Source organism: Macrobrachium rosenbergii, chromosome 52 (genome assembly GCF_040412425.1).
Source record: "Macrobrachium rosenbergii isolate ZJJX-2024 chromosome 52, ASM4041242v1, whole genome shotgun sequence".
In the NCBI taxonomy this organism is placed as follows: Eukaryota; Metazoa; Arthropoda; class Malacostraca; order Decapoda; family Palaemonidae; genus Macrobrachium; species Macrobrachium rosenbergii.
Window position 1 is genome coordinate 22,128,104 of NC_089792.1, and position 27,415 is coordinate 22,155,518.

At 38.9% G+C, this 27,415-nt stretch overlaps 1 protein-coding gene and 1 long non-coding RNA gene across 3 annotated transcripts in view; one reads left to right on the top strand and one right to left on the bottom strand.

The window, feature by feature from the left end:
- Positions 1-1,012: 1,012 nt before the first annotated feature.
- Positions 1,013-16,842, bottom strand: ave (Protein aveugle). Of its 2 annotated transcripts, none has more exons than XM_067095968.1 (4): positions 16,714-16,842; positions 13,450-13,520; positions 9,077-9,202; positions 1,013-3,302 (listed from the first exon to the last, which is right to left on the bottom strand). In XM_067095968.1, the coding sequence occupies exons 2-4, from the start codon at positions 13,495-13,497 to the stop codon at positions 3,135-3,137; spliced, it is 342 nt and encodes a 113-aa protein (XP_066952069.1). In that variant the 5' UTR covers positions 13,498-13,520; positions 16,714-16,842; the 3' UTR covers positions 1,013-3,134. The 2 variants fall into 2 exon arrangements, with proteins under 2 accessions (XP_066952069.1, XP_066952068.1); XM_067095967.1 differs by lacking the exon at positions 16,714-16,842 and adding an exon at positions 16,553-16,677.
- Positions 16,843-21,766: 4,924 nt separating this feature from the next.
- LOC136833748 (uncharacterized) overlaps positions 21,767-27,415 on the top strand; it is a 336,120-nt gene continuing 330,471 nt past the window's right edge. Inside the window, exon 1 of the long non-coding RNA XR_010851576.1 lies at positions 21,767-22,172. This is a non-coding gene — a long non-coding RNA (uncharacterized lncRNA). The remainder of the gene's footprint in view (positions 22,173-27,415) is intronic.

Consider the following 27,415-nt stretch of genomic DNA (forward strand, 5'->3'; position numbering starts at 1 on the left):
AGGCAAGAACAAAGTCTTGAGGGTCAGATCCCTGTCTTACGGCTCGTAGGGCGTACAAGTCAGGCTCAGTAGAACGAGAGTCACGTCCCACTCAGGGGCCCTGAGTTCTCTGGGAGGGCAAGACTGTTCAAAGCTTCTCATCAGCACACTGATCTCCCACGAAGAAGAGAGATCGATGCCTTTCAGGCAAAGGACTTGGCCCAGGGCAGACCTGTAGCCCTTAACAACTGAGACAGAGAGAAGCTTCTCATGGCGAAGGAAGATGAGAAAGTCTGTAACTGCTGAAGAGTAGCTCCGACTGGAGAGATACCCCATCTACGACACCAACCAAAGAAGCCAATGAGTGAGCAGACCAATTAGGAGCCTCCGTCTACTGACAGCAACCCTTCCCAGGGCCCCCATCTCCATTGCTCAAGCACAGGCAGATGATGCACTTCACAATGTCTGGGAGAAGGCTTTAATCGGGCATTGTAATCCTCAACTGCCGACATAAATTCAGTGCTGCCCCACCTGCAGCTCAAGGCTCCTATATATCTGCAGAACTCCATTTCTCCAGATTTGACTCTCCCATCCTGAAAATAGCATTCAGGTTGGCTATATTGACATTTAAAGAATCACCCTATGAGGAAATCTGTTGCTTGAGGATGACCTCCAAAATTCATCAATCAGATGCCCTCACCGCCAGAAACTCTATGGAAACATCTCTCTGCATTTCACTTCCGTCTACAGTAGTCACTGTATAAGCAGAATAAAATTACTGAAGTTCCAGCTCCTGTACCATTTCTCTCAGCCGTAATATGAACATTGGCCAGCTTCCATCTAGCATTAGCACAGAAGAAAAGAGAATTTTATGTAGAATTAGGAAGACTCAATATCAAATCAGTTTGACTGATGCTGCCATTTCATTTAACAGAACGTATTACTTTACTGTATTATTATTATTATATATATATTATTTTAGTGAAGAGGGATGGCAGCTACTGTCAACCAAGGGCAGAGGAAGATGTCTACATAAATAACATTTCTTTATTAGACAAAGCTAACAGATAAACAACCCAAACAATGAATCTAAATATTTCTGGAATGCAAATACTTCCAGACATCACTGTTCTGAAGGGAAACTGTATCTGCATTTCTGGAAATGTTTCTTATTTAACAAAAAAAAATGACTGTGAATGAATCGCACACTGAAGACATTGTTAATACTTGCACTAGTTTTCATTCAAATTTTGTAGGGTTTTCTCAAAACAGAAATGCAGATTAAGGTATAAATTCTCATGCTTTGGTATAGTCCTTTTCCTTTGTTTTCCATTATTTAAAAAAGATAAAAACCTTGTCCAAAGAATATTGATTAATGGAATGCTTTATGATAATTAACAGCAATCTTCTACCTCCTCCCCTCATTACTCATCAAGAATTCCCACACACCCTCCTTTCCCCCTTTATTCCCAGACTTTTTCTCCTTTTTCATAACCCTCCTTTCCTTACTATATTATTTAGCAGGGAAACTGTTCACTCAGTAGCTACATGATAAGACTTGTTTTGTATGTAACATACATAGAAAACTCGAACCAATGTGAAAATAACATTAACGGGGCAATCTAGTGTTATACAGTGGTCACAATGTGGCTGCTCTCATCATTTGTGGACTGTCTTATCTTTTTTTTTTTTTATTATCTTTCTTTTTATTATCTGTATACAGCATGTACTGAAGATAGGCTGACAAAAAGTTGAGCAAGGAAAACTCAGCTTCTAGATGCCAAGCTAACTTGGAAACTATTTGTTCTTTGCTGTATATAATCAAGGAGTCAGGATTCACTGAGCAAGAACACTGCTTACCCCTAAATACAAACCAACAAGGATATTATCACCAAATTGACCAGCACAGACATGGATTTACTGACTGATTTAAAGTGTCCAGTCATCATGACATCAAAGGTCAAAGCCATGTCTTCTGCTACTCTGCTTTAATTTTTATCCTTGCTGGTTTGTATTCACAAGTACTGTATGTAGTATTCTTGCTCAAAGTGAATGTCAACTTATGCTGATCTCCAGAACTAGGAATTTTCTGGGTAATTCAGCATCTACAAGTTGAGTTTCCTTATTCAGTCTATCTTTTATACACTACATGTAATAGTTTGCATCTAGGAAATTAAACATTCAATATTTTTTATTTTGGTAAAAAATGTTGCAAAGATGGAATAAGTGGATAATATAAAAAGAATGGACAAATACCTCTACATTGAGAATTTATTGGGTTTATACAAACATTTAGTTTATAAGAAAATGTAATAAACAAAACTATAAATTGTCGGCACCTTGGAAACTAGTTACAGGCAGTCCCCGGTTATCGGCGCGCTCAGTTATCGGCAATCCAGTTTTACGGTGCCTGTCTCTCGACGAAAATCGGTGATTTTCGGCGCCGATACACAGATTTCCGCTTATTGGCGCTGATCTCTGGTTATCGATACCGATAAGCGTAAAAAATCAGTTTTTCTGTTATCTGCGATTTTCGCTTATTGTCACGCCATCAGAACGGAACCCCCACCAATAACCGGGGAATGCCTGCATTCCCATGAAATAACTACAATAATTTTTGTGCTATGGCAAGAAAGCATGGCGAGTTATTCAAATTTTAAGGAGCATTTAAGAAAAACTGACAAATTTTGGATTTAAATAAACAATAATGATGACATAAAGAACTACATACCTGGGTATATATGCTGCTGGTCTGAAATAAATTTTCAAGAGATCTAAACTACCATTTAAGGCACAAATTTTAAAAATTAAGATAAGCTTTTCACTGGTCTATTAAAACATACTTTTTACTATTAAATAAAAATCACAATTCCATAAAATACCATTTCATAATTACGTATATACAACAATAACTGTGAAGCTTCCCATGCAGTCTAAAATATTTTAACAAAACAGCAAAAATTTTACAGGCAAAAGTTTCACTTCCCTGTTTCCCGTCCACAAATACAGCAACGAATATAATCACCCTGTCATCACCAAAAGTGATACCTCAGTCAACCAACAATAGACTTTAAGTAATGTACATAAATTTATCCACGATATATATAAAGTCCCCTGACTTATCTTGGAGAAAAAAGCAACATTTTCTTTCATGTCTAAAATGAAGAACTCATTTCAATCTCCTTCATCTCTTGGATATCAGCTTTGAGACGCAGCTTGAGAATTTCACGCCATATTGCTTCAAGATGTTCTGGATGATTTATTCCCAGTCTGATCAGAGTTCCTTCACTCATCCTCACCAGGGCTTTACCAGTTATGTCATTCTACAAAGAAAAATTTGTTTTCAAAATCTACACACACTAATTGTAGCTCAAAATACACATATGTATTAATATATTTCCTCATGATATATCTTGTTCCTGTACAAATACCAGCTCTTTAATTGAGCTTAATTTCTAGGTAAGCAGAGGGATAAGCCAGTCAAGACTTGTTTAAACTAATGTATCAAAAAAGATTGTCATTTAATTGCTGGATCTGATTAACAGCAGCATATTTGGTTAGGAAAAGCTCATAAGTTTTTACCCTCTCATTTCCACTATTTATAAGTTCTAATGAATGATTTGGTACCTCCTATAATTCTGTTACACTGTATTTGATTACTGATTATTAATACAGTAAGTATACAGTATCTTACATCATTGTTAAGAACCGAGGTTTTCGGCCCTTAAGAAAAAACACAGGATCTTTATAGATGGAAAAACTATTAAAGGCTGCTCTGGCTAATCGACAGCTCACACACACAAAGAAGGAGGAATAACAAAAATACAGGAAATGGTTATAAAAATAGATTTATTAATATTAAACTTAATAATCTTAAAAAGAAAACCATAACAAAATGAGCCAGGTCCGGGCCACGAAACACAAAAATAAAGCAGTATTACTTTATATAAAAAAGAAGTACCAGCAGCAGTCGATACAAAAAAAGCCATCTCCAGCGAAGTCCACCAACTAACGACAACAGGCATTATCACGACGTCCTGCTGCCGTCTCGCCAAAATACAAAGGACACGGGCCACTGCACCCGAGCCAAAACTGCCGACAGGGTCTCCACCTGCGGCCAACAAACAACCATCTTCGTTGGTGCGCTGCTCCAGTCTGGGCCCAAACACCGGCTGCCCAAGAAACGTCCTCAAAGTCGAACTGCTGCTGGTACTCAAAGTTCTCTTCCCCAAGAGAACAACCTGTTCGCTACTGCTGCCCGAACCTGACTAAAAGTTGGCGCCACGCCACCACAGACGTCAACAATCCTGTGAAAATAAGAGGGGAGGGGAGAGGATTAGCCAAATAAATAAACAGGTAACTACCGTACCGCCCATAGAACAACCAAAGATCCTAACACCTTCCCCCCCGACAGAAAAAAAAAAAAATTACAATTTTTTTTTTTTCCAAAATAACCAACCTCCTCCTCCAATGTGGAGAAAACTCCGACAACCAGAGCAGAGCCAATCCTGTCACGGTCGCCAATGTTAAGAACCGAGGTATTCGGCCCTTAAGAAAAAAACACAGGATCTTTATAGATGGAAAAACTATTGGGGCTGCTCTGGCTAATCGACAGCTCACACACACAAAGAAGGAGGAATAACAAAAATACAGGAAATGGTTATAAAAATAGATTTATTAATATTAAACTTAATAATCTTAAAAAAAAAACCATAACAAAATGAGCCAGGTCCAGGCCACGAAACACAAAAAATAAAGCAGTATTACTTTATATAAAAAGAAGTGCCAGCAGCAGTCGATACAAAAAAAAAGCCATCTCCAGCGAAGTCCACCAACTAACGACAACAGGCCGTATTATCACGACGTCCTGCTGCCGTCTCGCCAAAATACAAAGGACACGGGCCACTGCACCCGAGCCAAAACTGCCGACAGGGTCTCCACCTGCGGCCAACAAACAACCATCTTCGTTGGTGCGCTGCTCCAGTCTGGGCCCAAACACCGGCTGCCCAAGAAACGTCCTCAAAGTCGAACTGCTGCTGGTACTCAAAGTTCTCTTCCCAAGAGAACAACCTGTTCGCTTTGCTGCCCGAACCTGACTAAAAGTTGGCGCCACGCCACCACAGACGTCAACAATCCTGTGAAAATAAGAGGAGGGGAGGATTAGCCAAATAAATAAACAGGTAACTACCGTACCGCCCATAGAACAACCAAAGATCCTAACAATCATGTTATTTCAAGCATAATAAGTATGATTACTTGTCCTGCCTTCTAGCATATGCCAGTTGAACCATGCTGGGTTTATAATCAAGTGTAGCTATAAGCCATCTGCTATGGATGACTTAATAATATGAACCTAAAGATAAAAATGGCTGAATATAGTAATTTCTTGAGCATAAATCCTTGTAATATTTCTTACTTTTTGGTATACAATGTACTCCAGTACATCCTATGGCCTTCTCATGTAAGGCCCTTACAAATCCTTGGTTTCACTTGCTAAATACTTATAAAAACATGATGTGTCATAACATATAAGATCATCAAAATCATCATTTTGGTTTTATAGTGGCATGGGGTTGCTGAGCTACCAATCGAGTAAATCTAGCCTTCCACATACCATGACAGCAACCTCAGATGATGCTTAAGGGTGGCTAAATTCTTGCCAAATGGAGGCTGGTGCCAAGAAAATTATGGCCAACATTGAAGGTGACCTTACTGTATTCCCTATTTTTAGTCACAAAGGAGGTAAAGAAACTTACTTTACTGGTTGCTGCTCTGGATATCAGCTGTCAGTTTCTGGTCTGAAGCAACAGACATTAAGTCTAAGGATGTCCAAGAAAGGCCTTAAGCGTCAAGGTTTCACTCAATGTCTTATTTGCTATGTCATACAGTGTCTTTGTTGTCGACTCTGTAAAAGACTGATACAGTATCTAAACTTACAGATTCAATTCTGCCCTTCTGAGAAGGAAGAACTGATCTCAGATTAATTGAGAACACTTACGTGAGATCTTAAGTGCCTTTTGGAGGCGTGACTCTTCACAATGCTCTTTTTGAAAAAAGGGTATGATGCATTAGGCTGCCCTTTCCATTTTCTTTATAATGTTTTACTATAGACTGAATGCGCCTAACGCTCACCAGTTTCCAACAGCATTACACACTTAACCCATATCTTTTATGTGAGGTGTCCAACTGACAACAAAACATGAGGCATTATAGCCACAGATAAATAAAGCAGTCACCAAAAATATAGGTACAGGCAGTCCCCGGTTAACGGTGGGGGTTCCGTTCCCGGCTGAGCGCCGATAACCGAAAATTGTCCTTAACTGGAACATCACAATTATTATGGTAATAAATGGCATTTATGAAGCCACAAGCACCAGTAAACAGCTTAACAGCACCATTAACTGCTTACCAATGCCAATAAACCACTTACTGGTGCCAAAAATTGCTTACCAGCGCTGAAAATCTGGTTAACAACATTGTTAGACAAGCGTAATAAAACCAAAGTGCCGTTAACTGATGCTGCCAATAAGCAGGGACTGCCTGTACAGTATCTGCTGTCAGGATATAGTAATAAAAACCAAAATATAAAGAAAACACACAAATGTATAGTGCTATGTAGTAAATATAAAGAGTACTAAATTTTTTTAAACAAATTTTTTGAGGGATGGGGAGGGGGCACATATCCATCACTTCAGACTACCTTCTGGTGTGTAAGCTCCTTTTCCAGAAAGGTTTAAAAACTACACGATGGGAGCGGGCTGCCATCCCTCTTCATAGCTTGTTTACGAGCCGGAGGCGAGTCATCTTCCACCAAGGCACCAGGCCTTTTCAACAGCCCTGACACCTCAGCAAAGCGCCAACTGCGCTTTTTGGCCCCATTAGAGTCCGAATCACTTGACAATGATGTATGTACATCCAAGCGGATGCCTTTCCAGTGGCAGTCCTCCGAGTCCTGGGACTTACGGACAACAGGCTCGGTTGAGGAAGCGACTACTCGTGGGTAAACCCCACCAACCTCCCTTGGACTGCCAGTTTGCTTCCTCCCAGGTGAGCAAGGGGAGTTTAACACGGATCTTAGTCTAGAAGCATCAGTGGGAGAAGTAGCCACCCCCTCCACTAATACAGCACTTGACACTGTACCAACACTGTTAAATTTGTCCAATCTGGGAAACGGTATTTACCAAAAAATTAAATTTCTGATCTACTTGTGCTTCTAAGCTGGCAATGGCATTGGATTCACAAGAATGGGAGTCAGGTATTGGAGTAACAGGAAAAGTTGGAGGACTGGAGATGGGGGAAAAGGTGGTCACAGGTGTTGAAGGGATAGGTAAAGCAACAATATCAACTCCCGGAGAATTAACTGAACTGGCAGAAGCCTTAGCTTCAGCCCTAGTGGTTGCCTTTCTCAGTGTCACGTTGCAATTTATCTAAATGGGTCTGCAAAGCCTTCCACTTCCCCTTATCCCAATCCTTATATTCTTTGCAATTACAGTAAGATCAAGTGAGCAAATCTGCTCCCTACAAGAACTACAGATGGTATGGCTGTCATACTTAGCAGAAGTAAGTCTAGTCTTGCAGCCTTTACTGCAGTACCTAATGCTAGACAAACTAGAGCCTGACATTAGTCAAAAACAGTCAAAATCAGGAAAGTCATAATCGTGAATGTTACCTGAATATTAGCTAAGCTAATTAAATGCTGAACACTACCAAAAACAAAGTGTACTTCACCAAATGAAGAAAATATCCAACCATCTGGAGAAAAACAAAAGCCATGAGCTGCTCAATAACCAATGTTTAGTCACTGACCAGGAGAAACGAATTGAGCTCTTTAGATGTGTTGTACCTATTCTTCCCCAAAAGTGGGCGGGGCAGTCTATCTACATCCAAAACAAAAGAGCTACTGTGAATTTTGAATTTTGAGCTGCTGCGTAAAGTAGAAACTAATAGCTATGTAATTATTTGGTAAGTTACTTATATAAAATTACATTTTATCTTTAATATAAACCCATAAATTATTAGAATTACCCTCCTCCCATCCCTGCTCTTCTAGAGGCACATCTAGACTACACAGAGGAATGGCTTGCTCAAAAGAGGCCATTTAGTTCCTGGATATGTACAGTCAGTCCCCAGTTATCGGCAGGGGTTCCATTCCCGACAGCATGACAATAACCGAAAATCACTGATAACTGGAAATCAACGATTTTCAGTGCTTATCGGAGCCAGTAAGCAGATACTGGCAGTGATTGGTGCCTCTATTAGGTGTGTATTGGCGCTGATCTTTGGTTATCGGCACTGATAAGCAGATATTGGCATCGAAAACCTGGTTATCGTTGCCGAAAATCCAGTTATTACCGTCACTAGACAAGCGCCAAAAAACTGATCACTGATAACCAGAACAAATGATAACCGGGGACTGCCTGTATTTGGCTAATGGGAGTTGTTCTGCTGTTTCTGTGGTGCCTGTTTGGAGCTGCTGGACTGCAGGATTTGGCATAAGTAAACTGATAGGTTTGTTTTACAAATTTACAAGTAATAAAAATAATGAATAAAACATATCCAAAATTCAGTTAGTCGGGACATGATTAGTCAATAGCTTAAAACCAAATTGTTAATTAGTGAATAGCTCTTCACTAGACATACACTTAAATTTCAAACAGTAAAATCAAAACACCACTAAAAACAGTTACAGAAACAATTTTTTGAGATCAGAGAAAGTATTAATAGTACTCATTCAAAATTTCTGGGACTACCTACACTATGATGAAGGAAATCACCAGCACAAAGAAAAATATAATTAAAAAGAATGAAATGGAATGATGCATATGGTAAAATGAAAATCAAAAACAACAGAATAACTATGAACAGTTTCAGTCTGAGAATCTCTAGATCATACATTGTGATCCATGGGATCTTAAAAAATAAATGTGTATGCTAAAATCTAAATTGGAATACGTCTTGTATTTTGCAAAACACAAAATATTCTATGCTAACGTAATAAGTTTGTAGTCAAACTAATACTGCATTTACTTCATGTTGATTTACAAGTCAAACAATTTTTAGAGAATTAACAAGGTAGTTTGCTGATAAGTATACTTACAATTATAAGCAGATGAGAATATAAATGAAAGTATTCACTGCAATGTCTCTTAAACCATTTCTGAACATCAGCAGTTGTCCACAGGTAACAGGGCTTTGGCCTAGCTATTGGTTTGCCCTGTTTCCCCTGGAAAAGTAGATAATCAAAAATAAAATTTGGGAATAAAAGAATTCTTTTAATTTTCCCTGATTCCTTATAATGCACATTCATAGTATACTTACTCATACTATTAACTATTCCTATTCAAAATTGACACTACTTCACCATAAACATTTTTATATTAGCTTTCCCCTTTTTGAGGTTAGATGCAAAAAGAATTCTCTACAATCTCTTCTGCTTATATTCTTTCTGCCACAACTCCTGTCAGGTCTAGGTCATCATCTAACCCATTTTTCATGATTTCCTAGGCCTTCATACAATTCTTTGTCCAGCTACTTCCATATCTACTACTTTCTGACCAAAAAAGGATATCACTTGAGATGCAGTTGCATGACAGAAAAGAGGGATTGTGTCAAGAGTGCAGAAGGATGGATAAGATGGTCAAAAAGTTGGTGAGAGATTAAGAATGCTTGTAATAAAAAAATGGGAGGAGGTAAAAGTAGTAAGGACTCCAAGGAGAATACAGTGTTCTACAATAAAGTATATGCAGAGAGGTAAATGAGCAAACAAAAGACATAAATAAAGAGAGGCTGTCTGAAGAAAAGCAATCCTCCTCCCATGAAGTGAAGAATTTGAAGATTTGTTAGATATAGATGATAGAAGAGAGGAAGAGTTGAATGACACAAGAGTAGAAAGGGCTAGGATAAGCTGAAAATGCTTGTAAAAGTTGCTGTTTGGATACAGGGAGGGGATGGAGGCTGAAAAAGTAGACAAGTGAAGTGTGCCCCAGTACAACAGTGAAAGTGTGGCAGTGGCTGAGGGGGTGTAAGGTATATCTGCATATGGGATAAGTTCCAAAGAATTGGGTGAGAGAAATAACAGAAATTATTAAAATAAAATTTATATTTTTATATACCTTTCTATTATGATAGCTGTATTCCGTGTCAGGTTAGAGGATGATAATTTTTGGAAACTAAAAAATTAATAGGATCATTTTGTAAAACCCACACTGCAGGAGAAAGTTTGGAGTTCACTGACTTTTTGCTGAAGCCAAGACCACTCTTAACAGTCTTAAATGTCAAATCTTGTAAGAGGGCTGAGTTTAGATAGGGTAAAATTTTGGCAAATGGAGGCATTTATCTCAAATACCTCAGCATAATATCTAAGTTTCAGCTCAGAGGTTTAATAATTGATTTAAGAATCTCATTTTGAAAGGAACAGATGGCTTCCTTAATGTCCAGGTTAGAAGAGATATCCAGACCAGAATGTCGTAATATGGATGCTAACATGGTGTCACAATATGGATGCTAACATGGAATGATAGCCCTTGATAGCAATAACAGACAAACTTTTAGTGAAGTGTAAATGAATATAATTATTTAACATAATTATTTATAGAACTGGTACAGGTGCAGGATAATCTTTTTGGAAAAGCTAAACAGCTTAAAGATATCTAAATGCTGTCTTTACACTACAGTAAATTGCTCAATTGTTACCTGGAATTAATGATGGATCTTCCACACTCCTTGGAAAAACCTGTTGCTCACTGAAGCATGGAGATAAAAGTTTTTTCATTGACACCTTATGCATCCAGGCTGTTGTGAAGATATCCAATCCTACATTATATGGAAAAATGGTTTTATTTTCTAATTATCAGTTTATTTCATAATCTGGAACCACTCCCTTGGTGGTTATCACCATGGTCGAAAAGGATGTGCTCCTGGACACCTTTCCAGTAGGTACTGGATGTAGATTTTCAAACCAGGCCTTGAATCAAAGACAAAGGGGGTAAAACATCACTCCAACTGGAAGAAAGATCAGCATCAATGCCAATCTACTTACAAAGTCATTCAGATCCAGAACCTGCAAGTAGTGTACTGAGTCTCAGGCATGAATTCTTGAATCTTGTGAAGAGATCTCTATCAAGTGCCCATCAACCATCCTCACCTAGCTCTTCTCCACTTGGATAAGCAAAGAAAAACAATCTAAAGACAGAACTTTGTCTCCTTCCTGCTCAGTTGTCATGGCATATGAGCTTCCCTTTTCCTGAGAATCGCAAACTGAGGATAACAGAAATGTTCCTCCTTCTGCCCGAGTGAAAATGCTGTTTGTGATCAGGAACAAAGGCTGACTTTGTCCCCCCTTAATTGACTATGGCCAAGGAGGAGGTATCTAAAAACAGAGCTATCTTCTTGTCAAAGAACTAGCTTCCAATGTTGAAGAGTCTTCCACACTGAGAAACCTCTACAGCTGAATAGAAGCTCTGATTGGAGAGATACCCCTTCCTACACCAACTACAGAAGACACCTTCACGTATCTGTCAAGTGTGAGAAATAACCCTCAAGCTTGCAGGAGATCTTTAACTCCTTCACATGTGGTACAGAAGTCCCATGAGGGATCTAAAAAACAGGTTTACCCACTTGGTGGTGGCCACTGGATCCACCAGAGTCATTAAATTATGGAGAGATCAAAGTCTGTGATTAGTTGTCAAATGTTCTGTAAGACAAACCTTTGTTAAATTTCTATTAAAAAACATTTTATAGATATTTTGGTCCAGCACATCAATGAGCTAATATTTTAAATTTAGTAAATCATTGTTATCAACCTTTTCGGCTGTGAAGGACATACATAAGGTAACCTGTTTGTAAATGAGTACTAATCTAAAATGACTTCAGGATGTTTTGGGATGATGGTTTGGGGTGTAATTTTTGTCTGAATTGATATTAAATTGTTTTAGTATGATAATTTAGGTGTATTTTGTTTGAACCACAAGTTTGGCAGTGAACTTTTCCAATGTGTGCGTTATAAGCATTTTAGTTTAAAAACAAGAGTATTTGGGGGGAGTTAATGGCATTTTTGGAGAGAGGTTTTGTCCTTTACCAAGTAGGTTCTGGAACTTCCTCCGACAGAGGAAGAGTGGGGAAAGGCACTATAATTAGGGGAAAGGAGACCCATCCCCTTCATCCTCCGCTCACATCTGGGTGAGGCCCTAAGTGACTGCCAGCCTTGGACTACTAATTCCTCAAAAAAAAAAAACCTGAAAATTTACTAGTGTATAGGCCTTAGTTGTTCTTGTTGAAACAGGAACTTGTTCCTCTTTCCCATCAGAGATGAATTTGGGAATTGCTGTTGTGATCCACAGAGGAATAATTTACCCTCTGCTTACTGACAAGGGAGATCAACTAAATGGATAAAAACTCGAGAAACTCCCACCCACCTGGTAGTCTCCACAATGAGCCACAAAGACCAGCCAACCCACTAGTGCCACATGAGAGGGGTGTCTGAGGTAGGCCATTTTCAGAGTGTAAAAGGAAAATACAAACCCTTAGTTTTAAAATTCTGAAAACAAGCTTTGTTCTAGAACAATCCCCTAAAAAAGAGTTCTTTACCTGAGGATAGACTTGAACATTGGTGCATCCCTCTGAACCCTGAACTGGTAGAAGTGCCCCTCTGATGGAACTAGAGATGTCCCTTCCTGGTTCATCAAGAGACCAGTTCTGGTGAATGAACCGATTCAGTGAGAAGATTGTAGAAGACTCCCAGTTGCCTTTGCCTCCTCCCGATCAAGTAATGGGTTTGTGACACAATTAACATTCAGAATCGGCTGTAAAACCAAGAAATGATCAAGACTCAACAAGAACCTATCTGAATAAAAACATTTGTTACCCATACTTGCTCCATGTCTCCCCAGTTGTCAGTGAACAGGGGAAAATACATTTTAAACAAACTGGGAAAGATTAATGCACCCCTGGTCCCTTATTCTACTGGGGTAGAATTACCTGCACAGATCATCAGCCAGCACTCTGACATCCACTGCCCTGAGCAAGACAAAGTAAGAGAAAGAGGGAGACCAGTCATTGCAGTTGTACACCTCTTGCTTTTTACTTGACAAGATTTGGATTTTCCCTTATTGGATACTGGCCTTGGCTCTACTAATTGTTGGATAGCCACCACAGAGCCAGTAGAAAAATGTGTATATATATATATATATAACATCCTCAGGTAAAAGGATAACATGGTGTATGTATACATACACACACACACACACACACACACACACACACACACATATATATATATATATATATATATATATATATATATATATATATATATATATATATATATATATATATATATATGAATAATTTTACTGTAATATATATATATATATATATATATATATATATATATATATATATATATATATATAAATATATATTAACATGAATGTCTTTTACTGGAATAATTTTTCCTGAATATAGCAAACATACCTTTGACTTTGGGGTCTGGCCAGCGTCAACTCCTAATGTCATGGTCATTGTTGCAGAAATCTACTGAGTACCTGAAATAAAAGGATGGTTTCATTTTTTTTCTTACAATAAACAAAAGCTGTTTTTCTTCTCTGATTTATAAATACTGTACACAATATTCTGAAATATTACATTCAATTTTTACTGTGCTCTTAATTCATGCTTAAAAACAGGGCCTAAGAACATTGCTTATTTTAACAACCCTCTTCTTTCAATTTACAAACTTGTAGAAAATTCATGGACATTTGGAAATCTGAGGCCAAAACAACTAGGCATCTTGTTAATTTCCCACCTTCTTATTTACAAAAGTGTCAACTGCATACCATCAGAGGCTTGACTGTTACACCTAATATGCTTTGAAAGAAAGTTTTTTAAAATCATCAGCACGCTTAGTTTTTAAGATTGAGTTAATTTTTGGCTCAAATTTTTGTCATTGCCTGAAGTTTTTAGTATCCAACCATCAGAAATTAAAAATGTATCATTATAATATATAAATATTGGAATATATGACAGCGTGAAAGAAAATTTCATATATAACTATATATAAATATATATATAAAACAGTTAAAGCTATATAGTTATATTTTTTTTTCGTTGTATTGTACACTAAATTGCAATGATTTTGTTATATAACAAATTGTAAAACGATCAAAGACAACACAGAGAAAATATTATCACAAAATGATGCATGAATTAAACTTTCTTTCTTTCTTTTTTCTTAAAGTTTTTTCAAAAATTTGTATCAATCGAAATATTGTGCTAGAGACTTCCCGTTTTGGCAAAATGAAGGCAAATGATTGAATATTACTAGAATGTAAGAGTTTTTAGCTTACAACTGCATTTTTCGATGATTTTACCAACCTCAAAGTTGACCCCAGCAGTTGAAATTTTGGCACTTATCGTGAGTTATATGAAAGATGTTTGTTAACTTTTAAAAGGTGTTGTAGTGGCTTTGTTTTTGTGTATTTAAATGAAATCCATTTGCTTTTTATATAAAACTTTATCCGTAATGATTACATATAAATCCCAAAATGTCTACACTGATAAAGAATTTCTGAGATTTTCAGCCGAGCTTATGGATTGAACTCGCGCCACAGACCTGTTTTTCAAAAATTCACCATAAATCAAAATAGCCATCGAGAGACTTCCTGTTTGATATACATACATATGCATATAAATATATTGAATATTATATAGAATGTATATATTTTATATAATTGCATTTTTATACCATTTCATATAAATTGACAGGTTAAATGTAACTATCAAATTTACTGAAAATATTTCCTGAATAAAGCAAACATACCATGACTTTATTTCTGGCCATTCTAACTCCTAATGTCATTTTCATATATAAAAATTTATGTAATACCTAAATAAAAACAATGAAAAATTTTCTTACCATGACAAAAACCTGTTTTTTTCAGCTGATTTATAAATACTGTACACAATATTCTGAAATATTACATTCAATTTACTGTAAATCTTAATTCATGCTTAAAAACAGGGCCTTGAAAATTACTTATTTTAACAACCCTAAATCTTGAATTTACAAACTTTAACCTCCTGTTTTGTAAATTCATTGCATTTTTCGAAATTTCTGTCATTACAACTAGGCACCTCTGTTAAAAGGGTCAGCCTTAACAAAGCTGAGGCTGTGGAGTGGAAAGAGGTTTACATTTCTAGTATTCTTTGTCAAACTTTCATTAAGAAAATTTATCAGTCTTATTCTAAAAGAATAGATTAGTTAAAATCTTCAAACTCAGATAAATTTCTTACCTAAAATCAAATTTACAAAAAAAATCTTTTCCTGAGACAAGCACATCAGTTAACACCTGCCAATACTGTGGTCAGTGGCTCCTTTAAGACAAACTCCAAAAGAAGATGATAAACTACCCAAGTGGCAAGGCATCCATTCTGGACCATCAATACCTCTGGTGGTAGTTTCAAGTAATTCCCCATGTTTTAAGGACTTACTACAAAAAATGAGGAGGCAGGAGTCATGCACTTTTTGTAAATTGACTGCTTATGCATAATGATTTTAGGTGAAAAACCAACGCACAAAGCATTACAAAATCATGAAAAGAGGTTCTACTAGAATAACCATATTTCAACAAGGTAACATCTTAACCTAACTGGGAGGCCTTTGCCCCGGCCCCCAAAAAATCTACCCTGATGTTGAGTGCCAGAAACCGTAGCTATGCACGACTAACCTACATCCCATGGTTGGTAAAACTGAAGACTACAAGCATGGCCTGGTTCCCGCCAGTCGCTGACTAGGATATTTACTGCCTTTTCTTTACGTTTCTGTTTATGTTTATGTCTCTTTTTATGTTTATGATATATGTATAGGGTACTGGGGTAGTTTACAGTTTAGTTGGACAGGCCACGCAACACCTTCTGCAGGGACTACAATCACTCCGCCTAGGTACCGCGACCCGACCCTGCTTGCGACCTAGCAACCCCACGCTTTCTGGGCCCCCTGGCCAGGTTAGGGCATGCCACCCTATGTTAGGTTAGGTTGGTTACATCTGGTTAAGTCAGGACCTGGCACTATAGGAAACGTTTGTCTTGTTTGTATTCGTCCGCCAGTTTCCTAGTCGGAACCTACACGACAGCCTTGGCCAACTAAACTCCAGGTACTGTCTTTTGTTTATGTTCATAGCCTACAATCATCCCCCAGGGGCCAGTACTAAACACAGCGCTTACATTACACATAAATTGGTAATTACCAAACCAGAGGGGCTCGGCAGTACTCTTCAGTTTTACCCCTACGTTTTTTATGTTGGAATTTACGTATATCTTGTTTAGCTTAATAATAATTACTGCTGATTAAGGCTGAAGAAACCTTGACTAAGATGGCCTGGTGCAAACCCATAGTTTTGCATTTCCCACGTTTATACAAGCTGTGGAGGGATGCCAGGAGGTAACAGTGCATTTTGAGTGTCTCAGGTCCTGATGTCAATACCGTAGATTATTTCCCCGTCAGGTTAAGTTGAATTCTACTTGGCGAGAGTGTACCCAGAATCTGAAGCAGTGTTCAAGAACAAGGCCTGTCACTCGCCTGCGCTAAGTTACCTCGCTGAGCTGAGCTATTTAGATAGGAAATTAAGCTGCTACAATTAATCTAAAGTTCACACATTGCGGAAGTTATGCCGAACTGCTCACGAAACTTCTACACTTCAAACTTTCAGCGTTTAATTCTCGATAATTGACGACCATTACCTGTTCTCCGGTCGGGACTCGGGAGGAAGTTCTGCGATGTCAACTCAGTATAACATGTTTGTTTACTTCCTATACAACAGCCCCCACCCCCAACACACCACCACCCCTTGACAGCACGATTCCCATACCGATTTCATAAGAAGAAGAAAATTACAGTATATACTGTATATTTGTTCTTGATTTACATTTTAGCTTCTGCATGTATTGCCTGTTGTCTGGCCTTCATCATTATTAATGCCTCTCTTGTACCTAATTCATCTGCATATTTCTGTCCACCCCTCCCTTTCTATATCCTTTTTCGTTTCTTTGACAAGCATAACTTTTATTTCCATTTCGGCTTTTGTTTTGTGTACTGTTTTTTCATATATTAATTCCACACCTTCAACATACTGTATATTCATCTTTATAAGATTGCCGTATTTGGTCTTCTACTACTTCCTTTCAAGACCTTGCTTCCTTCTAGCCTTTCTCTATATGCTGTTATGATGTGAACACCATTATTATTGTTTTTTTATTATTTTTTTTTTTTACATTCTCTTCCATTCTGAACAGCCATATACCTGCTTCAGCTATTAGCTCCAACTTGCATAATTCTGTGCTGTATCCCCTCTAGTTTCTTCATTTCAAATAACTTTATTTACCCCAAGATTCCACATTGGCTAAGGTATTACGGATTACCACCACGGTGGAGCTATTCTTATGTTTTAATCGTCACGACCCTCTCAGTGACGAGTTCTTTAATTGAGAAAACCAATGGAATCCTACTTTTAACAAATTAGTAATTTTATATATATGTATATATATATGTACATACACACACACACACACACACATATATATATATATATATATATATATATATATATATATATATAGTATATATTTATATATATTGTTTATTCTGAAGCCGGCTGGAAGAATGAAATTGGAATTTTACTGTCATTTGCCTTAGAGGCCAACACACTAGCGCTCAGAATATAAGCAATAAATGTAATGACTAAGATGACTTACCTTGATATCACACCTAATTAAACAGGGAAATGGAGGTCGCCTTTCAAACCGGTAGAATAACTTTAAATTGAATCTACAAAACTGAGCAATCAGCAAATCAATATGAAATGGCTGACTGAGCAGCAAGCAAGGTACATACAATGCGCAATAAAAGCAAGACAATGCGTAACAAATAAATGAATCTGAAAGGGCTACAGCCCTGAAAGAGTTTGACACACAAATGAAAACCGCTGCTGTTGAGACGGGTTGACAATTCTAGTTTAGCGCAACGTGAACACAGAGGTGGGACTGTGCCAAGTGACCATGGACCGTTGACAGTTAGAAGACCCTTGCACATAGCAAGATGGCAGTTAAACGCCTAAGGCTATTTGGTTCACAAGGGCAAGGGCAGACCACTCGAAGAGCCAGATAACTGGATTCTTATTGCATCCGTGCATGTAGCTCGCTTGCAAAGGACGAATTTCAGCCGCAGAAGTTCCGACACTTGGCCAGTATAAGAGGAAGAGAGACTTCGCCAACTGCGTGCGTTCGTGGTCTCCAACGGAGTGTCGAGTCAGGTCGCGAATCGCGATGCATCTCCCATTCGATTTCTAGGGCTGGGCACAATGGCATTGGTCGATCTGGGAGAGCAATGACAGACAGTAAAACGATCGAAGGGAAATAGGTCTTATAGCTAAGGCTTCTAGGGTCAGCATAGCAGCCCAATTACGGTCCTGACTGGTCCCTCTGTCCCTAACGACCTTCTATCCCCCAAAATCATACGATGCTGGGCTAAGACGTCGGCATTCCCCGCCGAAACCCCCCCTCCCAAATCCAGACGATATGGAGCAGGACGTCTACATAGGTCCACCTCCTAGCTAGTGGAGTCTCCTCCAGCTTCCATTAAATTTGATTTCCTAGCTGACGGGCTGAAGGGACAAATTTTCTAAATATGTGAACGCTCCCCACTTTAGGAAGGCGTTCACTCCCTTTCGGGCACGAAGGCCTTGGCTAAGTAAGTTATTCGTCTTGACTAGTCAGTTAGCTTCCCTAAATGAGTTGTACTTTCGCAATGCAGCTAGCTAAAAGGACTTACCTAACTGCTAGGAGGGGATACTAGTTTTGGTAACTTACTACAGCAGAACCTAGAACCTAACGCCTGTGCAAAGGTATCTACAGACTTCTACTGGCTGCCTCTGACGACAGGGGAACTCTGCTCCTAGGCAACAGGTGCATGGGAAATGCAATTAATAACGGATTACGCAATTCTTTACGGGATAACACACTCAATAATTTTGGACATGAGCAACCTGAAGGTTTGATTATGTTAACCGGTCAGGTTTTTACTAGCTTGAGCGTTGGACAGTTTTATCACGAGGTTATTATCAGGGTTAATAATAAAAGATTGCCTAGGGTGTTAGATGTCAGTCTACTTGGGCAGAGGTCACACAGGCTACCTCCTCTGGGTAGGTGCCAGGATCGCTCTGAGATGGAAATGGAACTGTGCCAATGGGACACGAGTGCCAAGGAGAGCTTGTGGCTCTTATGGGTTAATTGGATCTCTTCCACCCCTTCTTCTTCTTCGGGTTCCTCCAAGGTCTGGCTACGCCATTCCTAGACGGTGACGAAGGCAGCGGCTCTGGGGAAAGGCCAGAAGTGCCATCATCAGGAGCAGAATCAGAGGTAGCACTGGAAGCTACCGGGAGGCCCCCTACTTCGGCTGCTGCGACAACCGTCGTAAGGGTAGAGCCAGCATCTGCAATATCTCTGCATCCCGGCCGGACTTCCTGGTCGACCAAAGAAGGTGTAGAGTTAAGGTCTGCCAGAGGTTCATCCTCGGCAGATGAAGGTGATTGAGAAGAAACGTCGGGGGTCGGAGGTTGACGGTTCAACGACTCACGGGAGTCGCGGTAAGCCGAGGGATTCATGCTACAGTAACATATTTAGTTTTCGTTCTGAAATATTATTGTAGCATGAAATATTTTTGTTTTTCACGATCCAGTGTATTTCAATGATGAGATTCTGCATAACAAGTGACCAACTTTTCCTCATACATACACTTGTTTCCAGTCAAATATAAGATTTAACACCAAGTATGGCAACTTGAGAACAACGCTTGTCCAGTACAAAAATAAAAAAAAGTCTACGAGTTTTGCTGCATACTGTACAGGGCGAGGGGTGAGTCCAAAGTTCCTGCCCTACTGTATACATTGAGAATCCAGCATCAAAAACGATTCCAACAATTTCCAAGTCTGGTGTCAAAGAAAAAAAAAAAAGGCAGCATGTTTGCTGCACCGCTGGCCTTCTGACCGGTTAAGCTTAGATAAGTTTGATTTGGTCAGTGCATGGATCGGTGACTCCAAGGCTGTGATGTGAGAAGCCCGAGAACTTCGGACGGGAAAGCACAAGTCACTGGATATTGGTGAAATCAAGATCTAAAGACTACCGAAACGGCTTTCACACTTCGATGACTTGACGTTGACACGGATCGAATGTTAGCTGTTTACAAAGCTACTGTCATAAAAAGGAAATCTTTATCAGGGTTAACGTAACCTGTCAAGTCGAAGATTTTCTAGCTATGCTCCCATTACAAGCAGTTCGGAGTTAGCCTACACAGCTAACACGACTGCATTACTTGCCGAAAGACAGATCTCCCAATACTTCAGCATATTTTGCACGTAAAACTTTCATTGCTGTGCAGTAGATATCGAGTTATTTGTGGCAATAAATATTTTTACTTTACACAGCTTTTATCGTGAATGATTTTTCGATGAAAATAGATTTTCCAAAGTTGAGACTACCAAAAAAAGTAGGTGACCAGAGCCTATGGTTGAATTTTTTCCCATCTTTTTGCAATCTTTGAATGTTACAGCAACTCGAATCAAATCAAGACTAGGGTATGGATTTCTTAGAGAATTAATGTGAATACTATGGTCACTTCAAATTCTGTCTAGTATAGGAAAGCAGGATTTTGGCAGCCATTCCAGCCGGTATCCCAGGTATCTGTACACCAACTCATCACTCTCCCGCCCCCCCACCTTTTCCATCACATCACAAGTCTACCACCAGTACTATCTCTCTCTCTCTCTCTCTCTCTCTCTCTCTCTCTCTCTCTCTCTCTTCTTCTTCTTCTTCTAAAACACACTTTACAAATATATTACTACTGAATCTCGAAGAAAATATAATGAATTAAGTATTTATAGATAGGCCCGTGCTTAACAAAAACTGACTCTCATCATAATATTGCAATCATCCCTGTATTGTTCCTCACGATTTCCCTTGGATATCGCCCAAATTTGAAACACATTCTCTTATTAATTAAGACTGTATTTCCAATTAAGCATGAATTTTATTTCATTTTAGTGTAACAACATCAGTTATGGTATCACGGCAGGTTTTAAAGAAGGATGATCGATATTCTACTCTAAGCTGATGCTAGCAAAACTTCAATGAATAATGTGGAGGTTGTTATTGCATTCTAGTATCAATGATTATAGGACTTCTACAGAATCTTTATGTTTTAATATTGTTGGAAATCTAGCAAGCAACACACGCGATGGCTTTAAAGTTCCACCCCCTTTCGTGAGTTGCCAGGTGTGGCATTTGAGTAATATGTGACCGTAGATTTAAGAAAACTGCATCTTCAGTTTTTTTTGCCGAGTATACTCGGTAGCTTTCTACGTCAGTTTATTTTCCTCATCACCTTCTCTGTTGTAGTATAATACATTGGAAACGCGTTTTGAATCTCGCGCAAGTTACCACTGTTGTTTAAATTCCCTTTGCCGCAAAACCTTAACATACAACCGGAGCCACAAGGAAATCGGGTTTTTAGTTAACGTCTCTATTTGAATTCACATGTCCTGTTAAGCCCATTAAATAGAAATGACAACAGATACCATCAATAGTATCTGAAAAATGTCTATGCCTTCAGATATTGCAATACGATCCGAGAATAGTACTAGAATTGAGGTAAAATGGATTGAAATAATGTCAAAATGTGGCAGGACATTATTGGAACCCGAGTCACATGAAGATGATGAAGTGACTCTGCAGTGCCTTCGCCGACATTCGCCAGTTACATCCTTGTTTAGTTAATCAGTTTACTCTGCCGTAGTGTTAACTAATATTTTCTTATTGACTGACAATGTACGTTCTTAGTTTTGAACAAACACATAAATAGCCCTTTTATTGGGAGATTGGTTAGTTTAAGACTGTATGTAAACACAACCAGCAAAATAGTGTTGTTATAGACATTATTAGACACCAAGTTTAACCCATGAGGTGCAGCGAGATACCCTTAAACTAGACATTGCAGTCACTGCACTGCTAAATTTTACCGCAAAGTGAAAGGTTGTCCGAATTTTGAAGCTTCATTCAGGCGGTGTTGCTGAGATTAGACATGTTATAGAAAATCAGCCGTGACAAGTAAGAAATCTGAAGGATGTATAGAAATTGCCGCAAAAGATAACGTGAGTCACCCAGCAGTTTGTTGATACCCGCTATCGGGGCAGACGACCGTCAGTGCACCTCATGTTGTGCACTGTAGGCATTACACCTTTTCTAATAGTATTTCGATGGCTTATCAAGAAATTACCATTACATGTTGTCGGGCAAGTGTATTTAACTCAGCAGTTGAATACTGGCTATCCTGGAATGGCATCGCGCATCCGCGGTGTCATAGGGGAGCTTGTAAAAATTGGAGTTTCCTTCACTTGGGGGTTTCCAGGTTGCTGCCCCCCCCCCCCCAGCTAAATAACACAGCATGCTAGGTTAGGTTAGGTTAGGGTATGATAGGTTAGTATGGTTCCTTTTATAATAGTTTCCTTAGCCAATCCCTTCTTAAACATATGGCTTCCTGATGACTTGAGAATGTGCTGAACCATTCCATAATAAAAACATCGCGGTCCGGTCTTTCTAACTATCATTTACAAAACCCCACATTCCGTAAGGGTTCCCAACCACGTTGGGTAGATATGAGGTTAATATTAATTTACCGACAATAAACACACCACCTCCTTCATCAGCAGAACTAAAAGTATAGGAAAAATGAGTTTGCTTAGGTTTTCCTCAATTTCTGTTTAAGCGCTCAGTGACCTCATAGGTCCAGTGCTTTGGTCTAAATTCATATTCAATCAATCAGTCGGTCAATTTGTTGATAGAAATAATGGGGCCAGGACAGATTCATAGCCAAAATTGTATTCCATACTCATTTTAAAATTTTTGATTATGATGACTGAACTTGACATAGGATAGCCTAAGACTAGAGTGCAACTCAATGACAATCTCCCTAGGCCAGTGGCTTTGAGTTGAAGTTCAGTGGCTTAGGCAAGCCTATGCCTAACCAGAAGGGAGGCCATTCATTCACTTCTTTGTAAATGAGTTTAGTTTAATACATCAGTCTGTCTCGGTTAGGTTTTTAAGATACAAAATTTGAAAAGGAAACGTCCTAAATAGGCTAACTAATATGCTAACTTTTTCATAGGCCAAGGCTAGTGTAATTAAAACCAAGACTAAGAGTATCCCTGTACCTAGGGAAAATGTGACTGGTAATTCAACATAAGCAGTATTGAATTAAGTGTTGCTATTAAAGCTAGTAAATTTTGCTTTAATACCACAGCCATGCTCATGAGTACATTTTTTAGCACTAGCTCTTTGGGAATGAAAGCTAAAACATCAAAAAGACTGGAAGTATCTCTGTAACAGTGAATTTGAGATAGATTTTAGTATGAATTTCATATTAGGGAGATTTAAAGATCACAGAATTTAAAATCCAGTATCAGGTTACGATATTAAGTAAAATACCGTAATGCTAGACTAACTTAGTGAAGTATTGTCATAATTAGTTTGTCTAGCAATTCTAAGAAAGCTCTGTACCTTATTTTGTGGTTTTTGTTTTGAAAATCACTAGAGCACTTATTAATTGATTGACAGAAATGTGAGGAACTTATATATAAAACTAATAAAGAGAAATAATGATCATTGAAGCAACCCCCTTTTATTAAATGATTATGGGGGACCGCAGCGGGAAAGCAGGGGATTTTGGTGGGGGGAACACCAAACGAGTGAATTTCAAAATACAATAAATAATCTAACCTAACCAAGGTTGCCACAACCTTACCTAGTTAGGGAGGTGTGCCCCCCCCCTGGAATGGAACCAGGTAAAATTTTATAAGTTGCCAATATAAAATAATACCATGTAACCTTGGGGTGTTTACTGTGGTTATAATTTTACCATATTAGTTATGGAGGGGGAAGGTGGTCGGTATTGTCTTACCTTATAAGTTGTAATTTGATGAAGAGCTCTTTTCAAAAATGTAGGTTACAATTTCATATTGTGTATTGGCAACTTATAAAATAATACCTGGAACCATACCAAATGTAGCCTGGTGTACAATAAATTAAAATAATGTACAGTATATATATATTTTATATATATATATATATATATATATATATATACTGTATATAAAAAGTCTTGGACAACTGTGAAGAACTAGGCTATATGCCGGCCTGTCAGTGGCACTTCCGCTGTAGGTGCATTTGTGTCGACATTGGACAGTGTAGTTGTCTGATACATGCATGTGTGTTTTCCTAACCATGATCAGGATTTAAGTGCATGGAGACAGTGTGATTGCATATGTTTGTGGCACTCCCTAATGGTATATTATCAGGGGATAGACTCTTGCAGGGGGACTTCATTTTGAGACTGGGTCTGATTTGGTTAGTGGTGCAGTGTTGAAGAACTGCCACTGGAAAATCTGTTATTTGTCGCCATAGAAAGTGAGTACCATAACTCATTAACACATATCTTTTCCAGACATTTTGTGGAAAGACTCAGTTGTGCTGCAGTGAAATTCCTCTGTTTCCATTATGGATTTTCCTGTTCAGTTTTCCATTGTACATTTTTCTGTTTTGAATAGGAATGTCATGTAACACCATTTCAGGTTTTAATATGTGATATGCTTCTTTCAACAGGAATTCTGGTTTTGTCCTCTGAGGACGAATATTTTGGAAGTGGTGTTTATTCTTTTACATACTATATGTCATTTATTGTGTTCTAGAATAATTATGACCTTATTACTTTGTTTGGTGACCAGGGTGTTAGTCACTAGTATTAGTTGGTCTCGAATCATTAATCTGAATGTTTGTGAATCAGAATTTCCTCTAGTGATGATTTCCATTTGTAGGGGGTGGAACTCACTCCATTTCATGATCGTAGCTTTTGCTGAATCACTTTTGATTAAATTTGCAAATGAAGTCTAGTTTTGTATACCAGGGTTTAATTCCTGTAGGCCTTCGTTTAAGAATAGATTCAGTGAGAGAAGTCGTTGAGGGAGAAGGAATCTGCTGACCCAGGATGAGCCACAGCTACCAGAGACATCTTAGGAAAGTAAGATGTTTGATCCTGTTCTTAAAAGAGGTATAGCAATAAAAGATAGCCCTATTTGACCTAGGAATAGGGTCATTTAACATTATATATATATATATATATATATATATATATATATATATATATATATATATATATATATATATATATATATATATATATATATAAATTTATGATTTAACCTGGGGAAATGCTTATCATGAGCCAGTTATAGACTCTTAAATGAATGATCTTGTTACTTACCTCTATTTTTGTATAAAATCTGGCTGCTGTTGATTCAGGAAATCGTAAAAACAAGAAAAAAGGGGGAATTTACCTGAGCTGAGGGCCTGTACTCACAAAGTATTTGTAAGTAAACATGTTAGTGTATGTTTAAAATTACGTGTATTTGCATGAAGTGAACTATCAGAAGATGAAATGGACTAATCAGGCAGGCAAGGCCTGAGAGGTTAATTATAACTGGGAAAGCTTGAAGTTGTATCTGTTGTTGTGACGATGCTGATACAAGGCACAGTCAAGAGAGATTTCCACGGCTAACAAACCCTCTGTAAACGGAGAGATTCGTGGATTAAAAGCAGTAAGGATGCAGTAAAACATGCACAGGACAAGGCGAGTACAGGGTGCCAAGAAGCCATGGACACATGATTTTATGTAATTTGTGATGAGCCCCTAAAAATTGTTCCTATAAATAGAAGTTACGCTCTCTAAGACATTCTAACTCGTTCCTACAAATACAAATAACGTCCTCCAACATGCCCTTAACCGTTCATTCAGATGTCCTCCGAGATGCCCTAATCATTCCATTCCTCCTGAACACCCTCAAGCCCTCCGAGATGCCCTTAACGGTTCATTGCGAACACACCATGTTCTCTGAGACACCCTAATCATTCTGTTCGTCCCGAACACCGTCAAGTCCTCCGAGATGCCCTTAATGGTTCATTTAGAACATCCTACATCCTCCGAGACGCCCTAATCATTCCGTTCATTCCAAACAACAGCAAGTCCGCCGAGATGCCCTTAACTGTTTATCAAGAACACCCCACATCCTCCGAGACACCCTAATCATTCTGTTCGTTCCAAACGGCCTCAATTCCTCCGAGACACCCTTAACCGCTCATTGAGAACACTCCACGTCCTCTGAGATGCCCTAATCACTCTGTTCATTTGGAATATCCTCAAGTCCTCCAAGACGCCCTTGACCGTTCATTGAGAACACCTTATGTCCTCTGAGATGCCCTAAGCCATTCATTCTGAACATCCTATGTCCTCTGTGACGCCTTAATTCATTCATTGAGAACACCCTACGTCCTCTGAGATGCCCTAGGACAGACAGTCTTTCCCTTTCACGGACTCGGGGTTTAAGTTATGAGGGAATAACAAAGAAGGCAAATGATAATGTTAATGAAGAAATGATGATAAATATGCTGAAATTATACTCTTTAGCCTACAAAAAAAATGGCTTAGGTTTATCCTTTTGCACAAGGGGCTTCAAAAGAGTCATAGGACTTACAAAATTGGGATGTCTGTCAATTGCACTCTGCATTGGCAGAGTGGGAAGCAAGGTAAAATATAAGCCTTTGTGAGGTGTAAAATAATATGATTAATTGAACAAAATAATGAAAGGGAAAATGCTTAAGGAAGAGAATAAATCACAGAGTTATAAGAAAAATAAACAGGTGAGGAAACCTGCTACCCTCTTGTGGATAGAGGTGCCAAGGAACTTCGTAGGATAAAAGGGTGGCACTGTGCCAAATTTGCACTGGTGCCAGGAGAGCTCAGCAGCTCTCTTCAAGCTGCCTGACGTTACCCATGCCCGTGATTTCTGCCTCAGATCTCTTTAGGTTGATGGTTCTCCTTGGTAGGGGAATTGGTCGAACCGAGTCCAAGGAGGACATTAGATTGCCACCTGTGTCGGCTTCTGTGGCTGCCGAATCAGGGCATTCATTGCAGGCTCTATCCCAAGTTACCGCTGTTCTGTGAGTTCATCGGCCATTTGAGACACGGCAGAATCCTTACCCATGGTCATGTCTGCGGGGGACCGAGAAAGAGAGGGCATGATGGGCTCGCAGGTTACCATGACCAGCTCAGGCACGGGTTGCGAGACCGCATCTTCGGTTGAGCTTCCGCTGTGGTTGGAAGGATCCATCTCTCTTACCGACGCTGGTAGCGGAGCCAGGCTGGGAGAAGAGAGGGGATCCTGATTGGGATCTCATGAATGGAGGTCAGGGGCATGCTCTGGTGCTGGCACTAAGGCAGGGTCAGACACCATTATTTGATTTGGAATTTGCTCGTCGTCTGGGACGGATGGAGCTTGGCACTGCT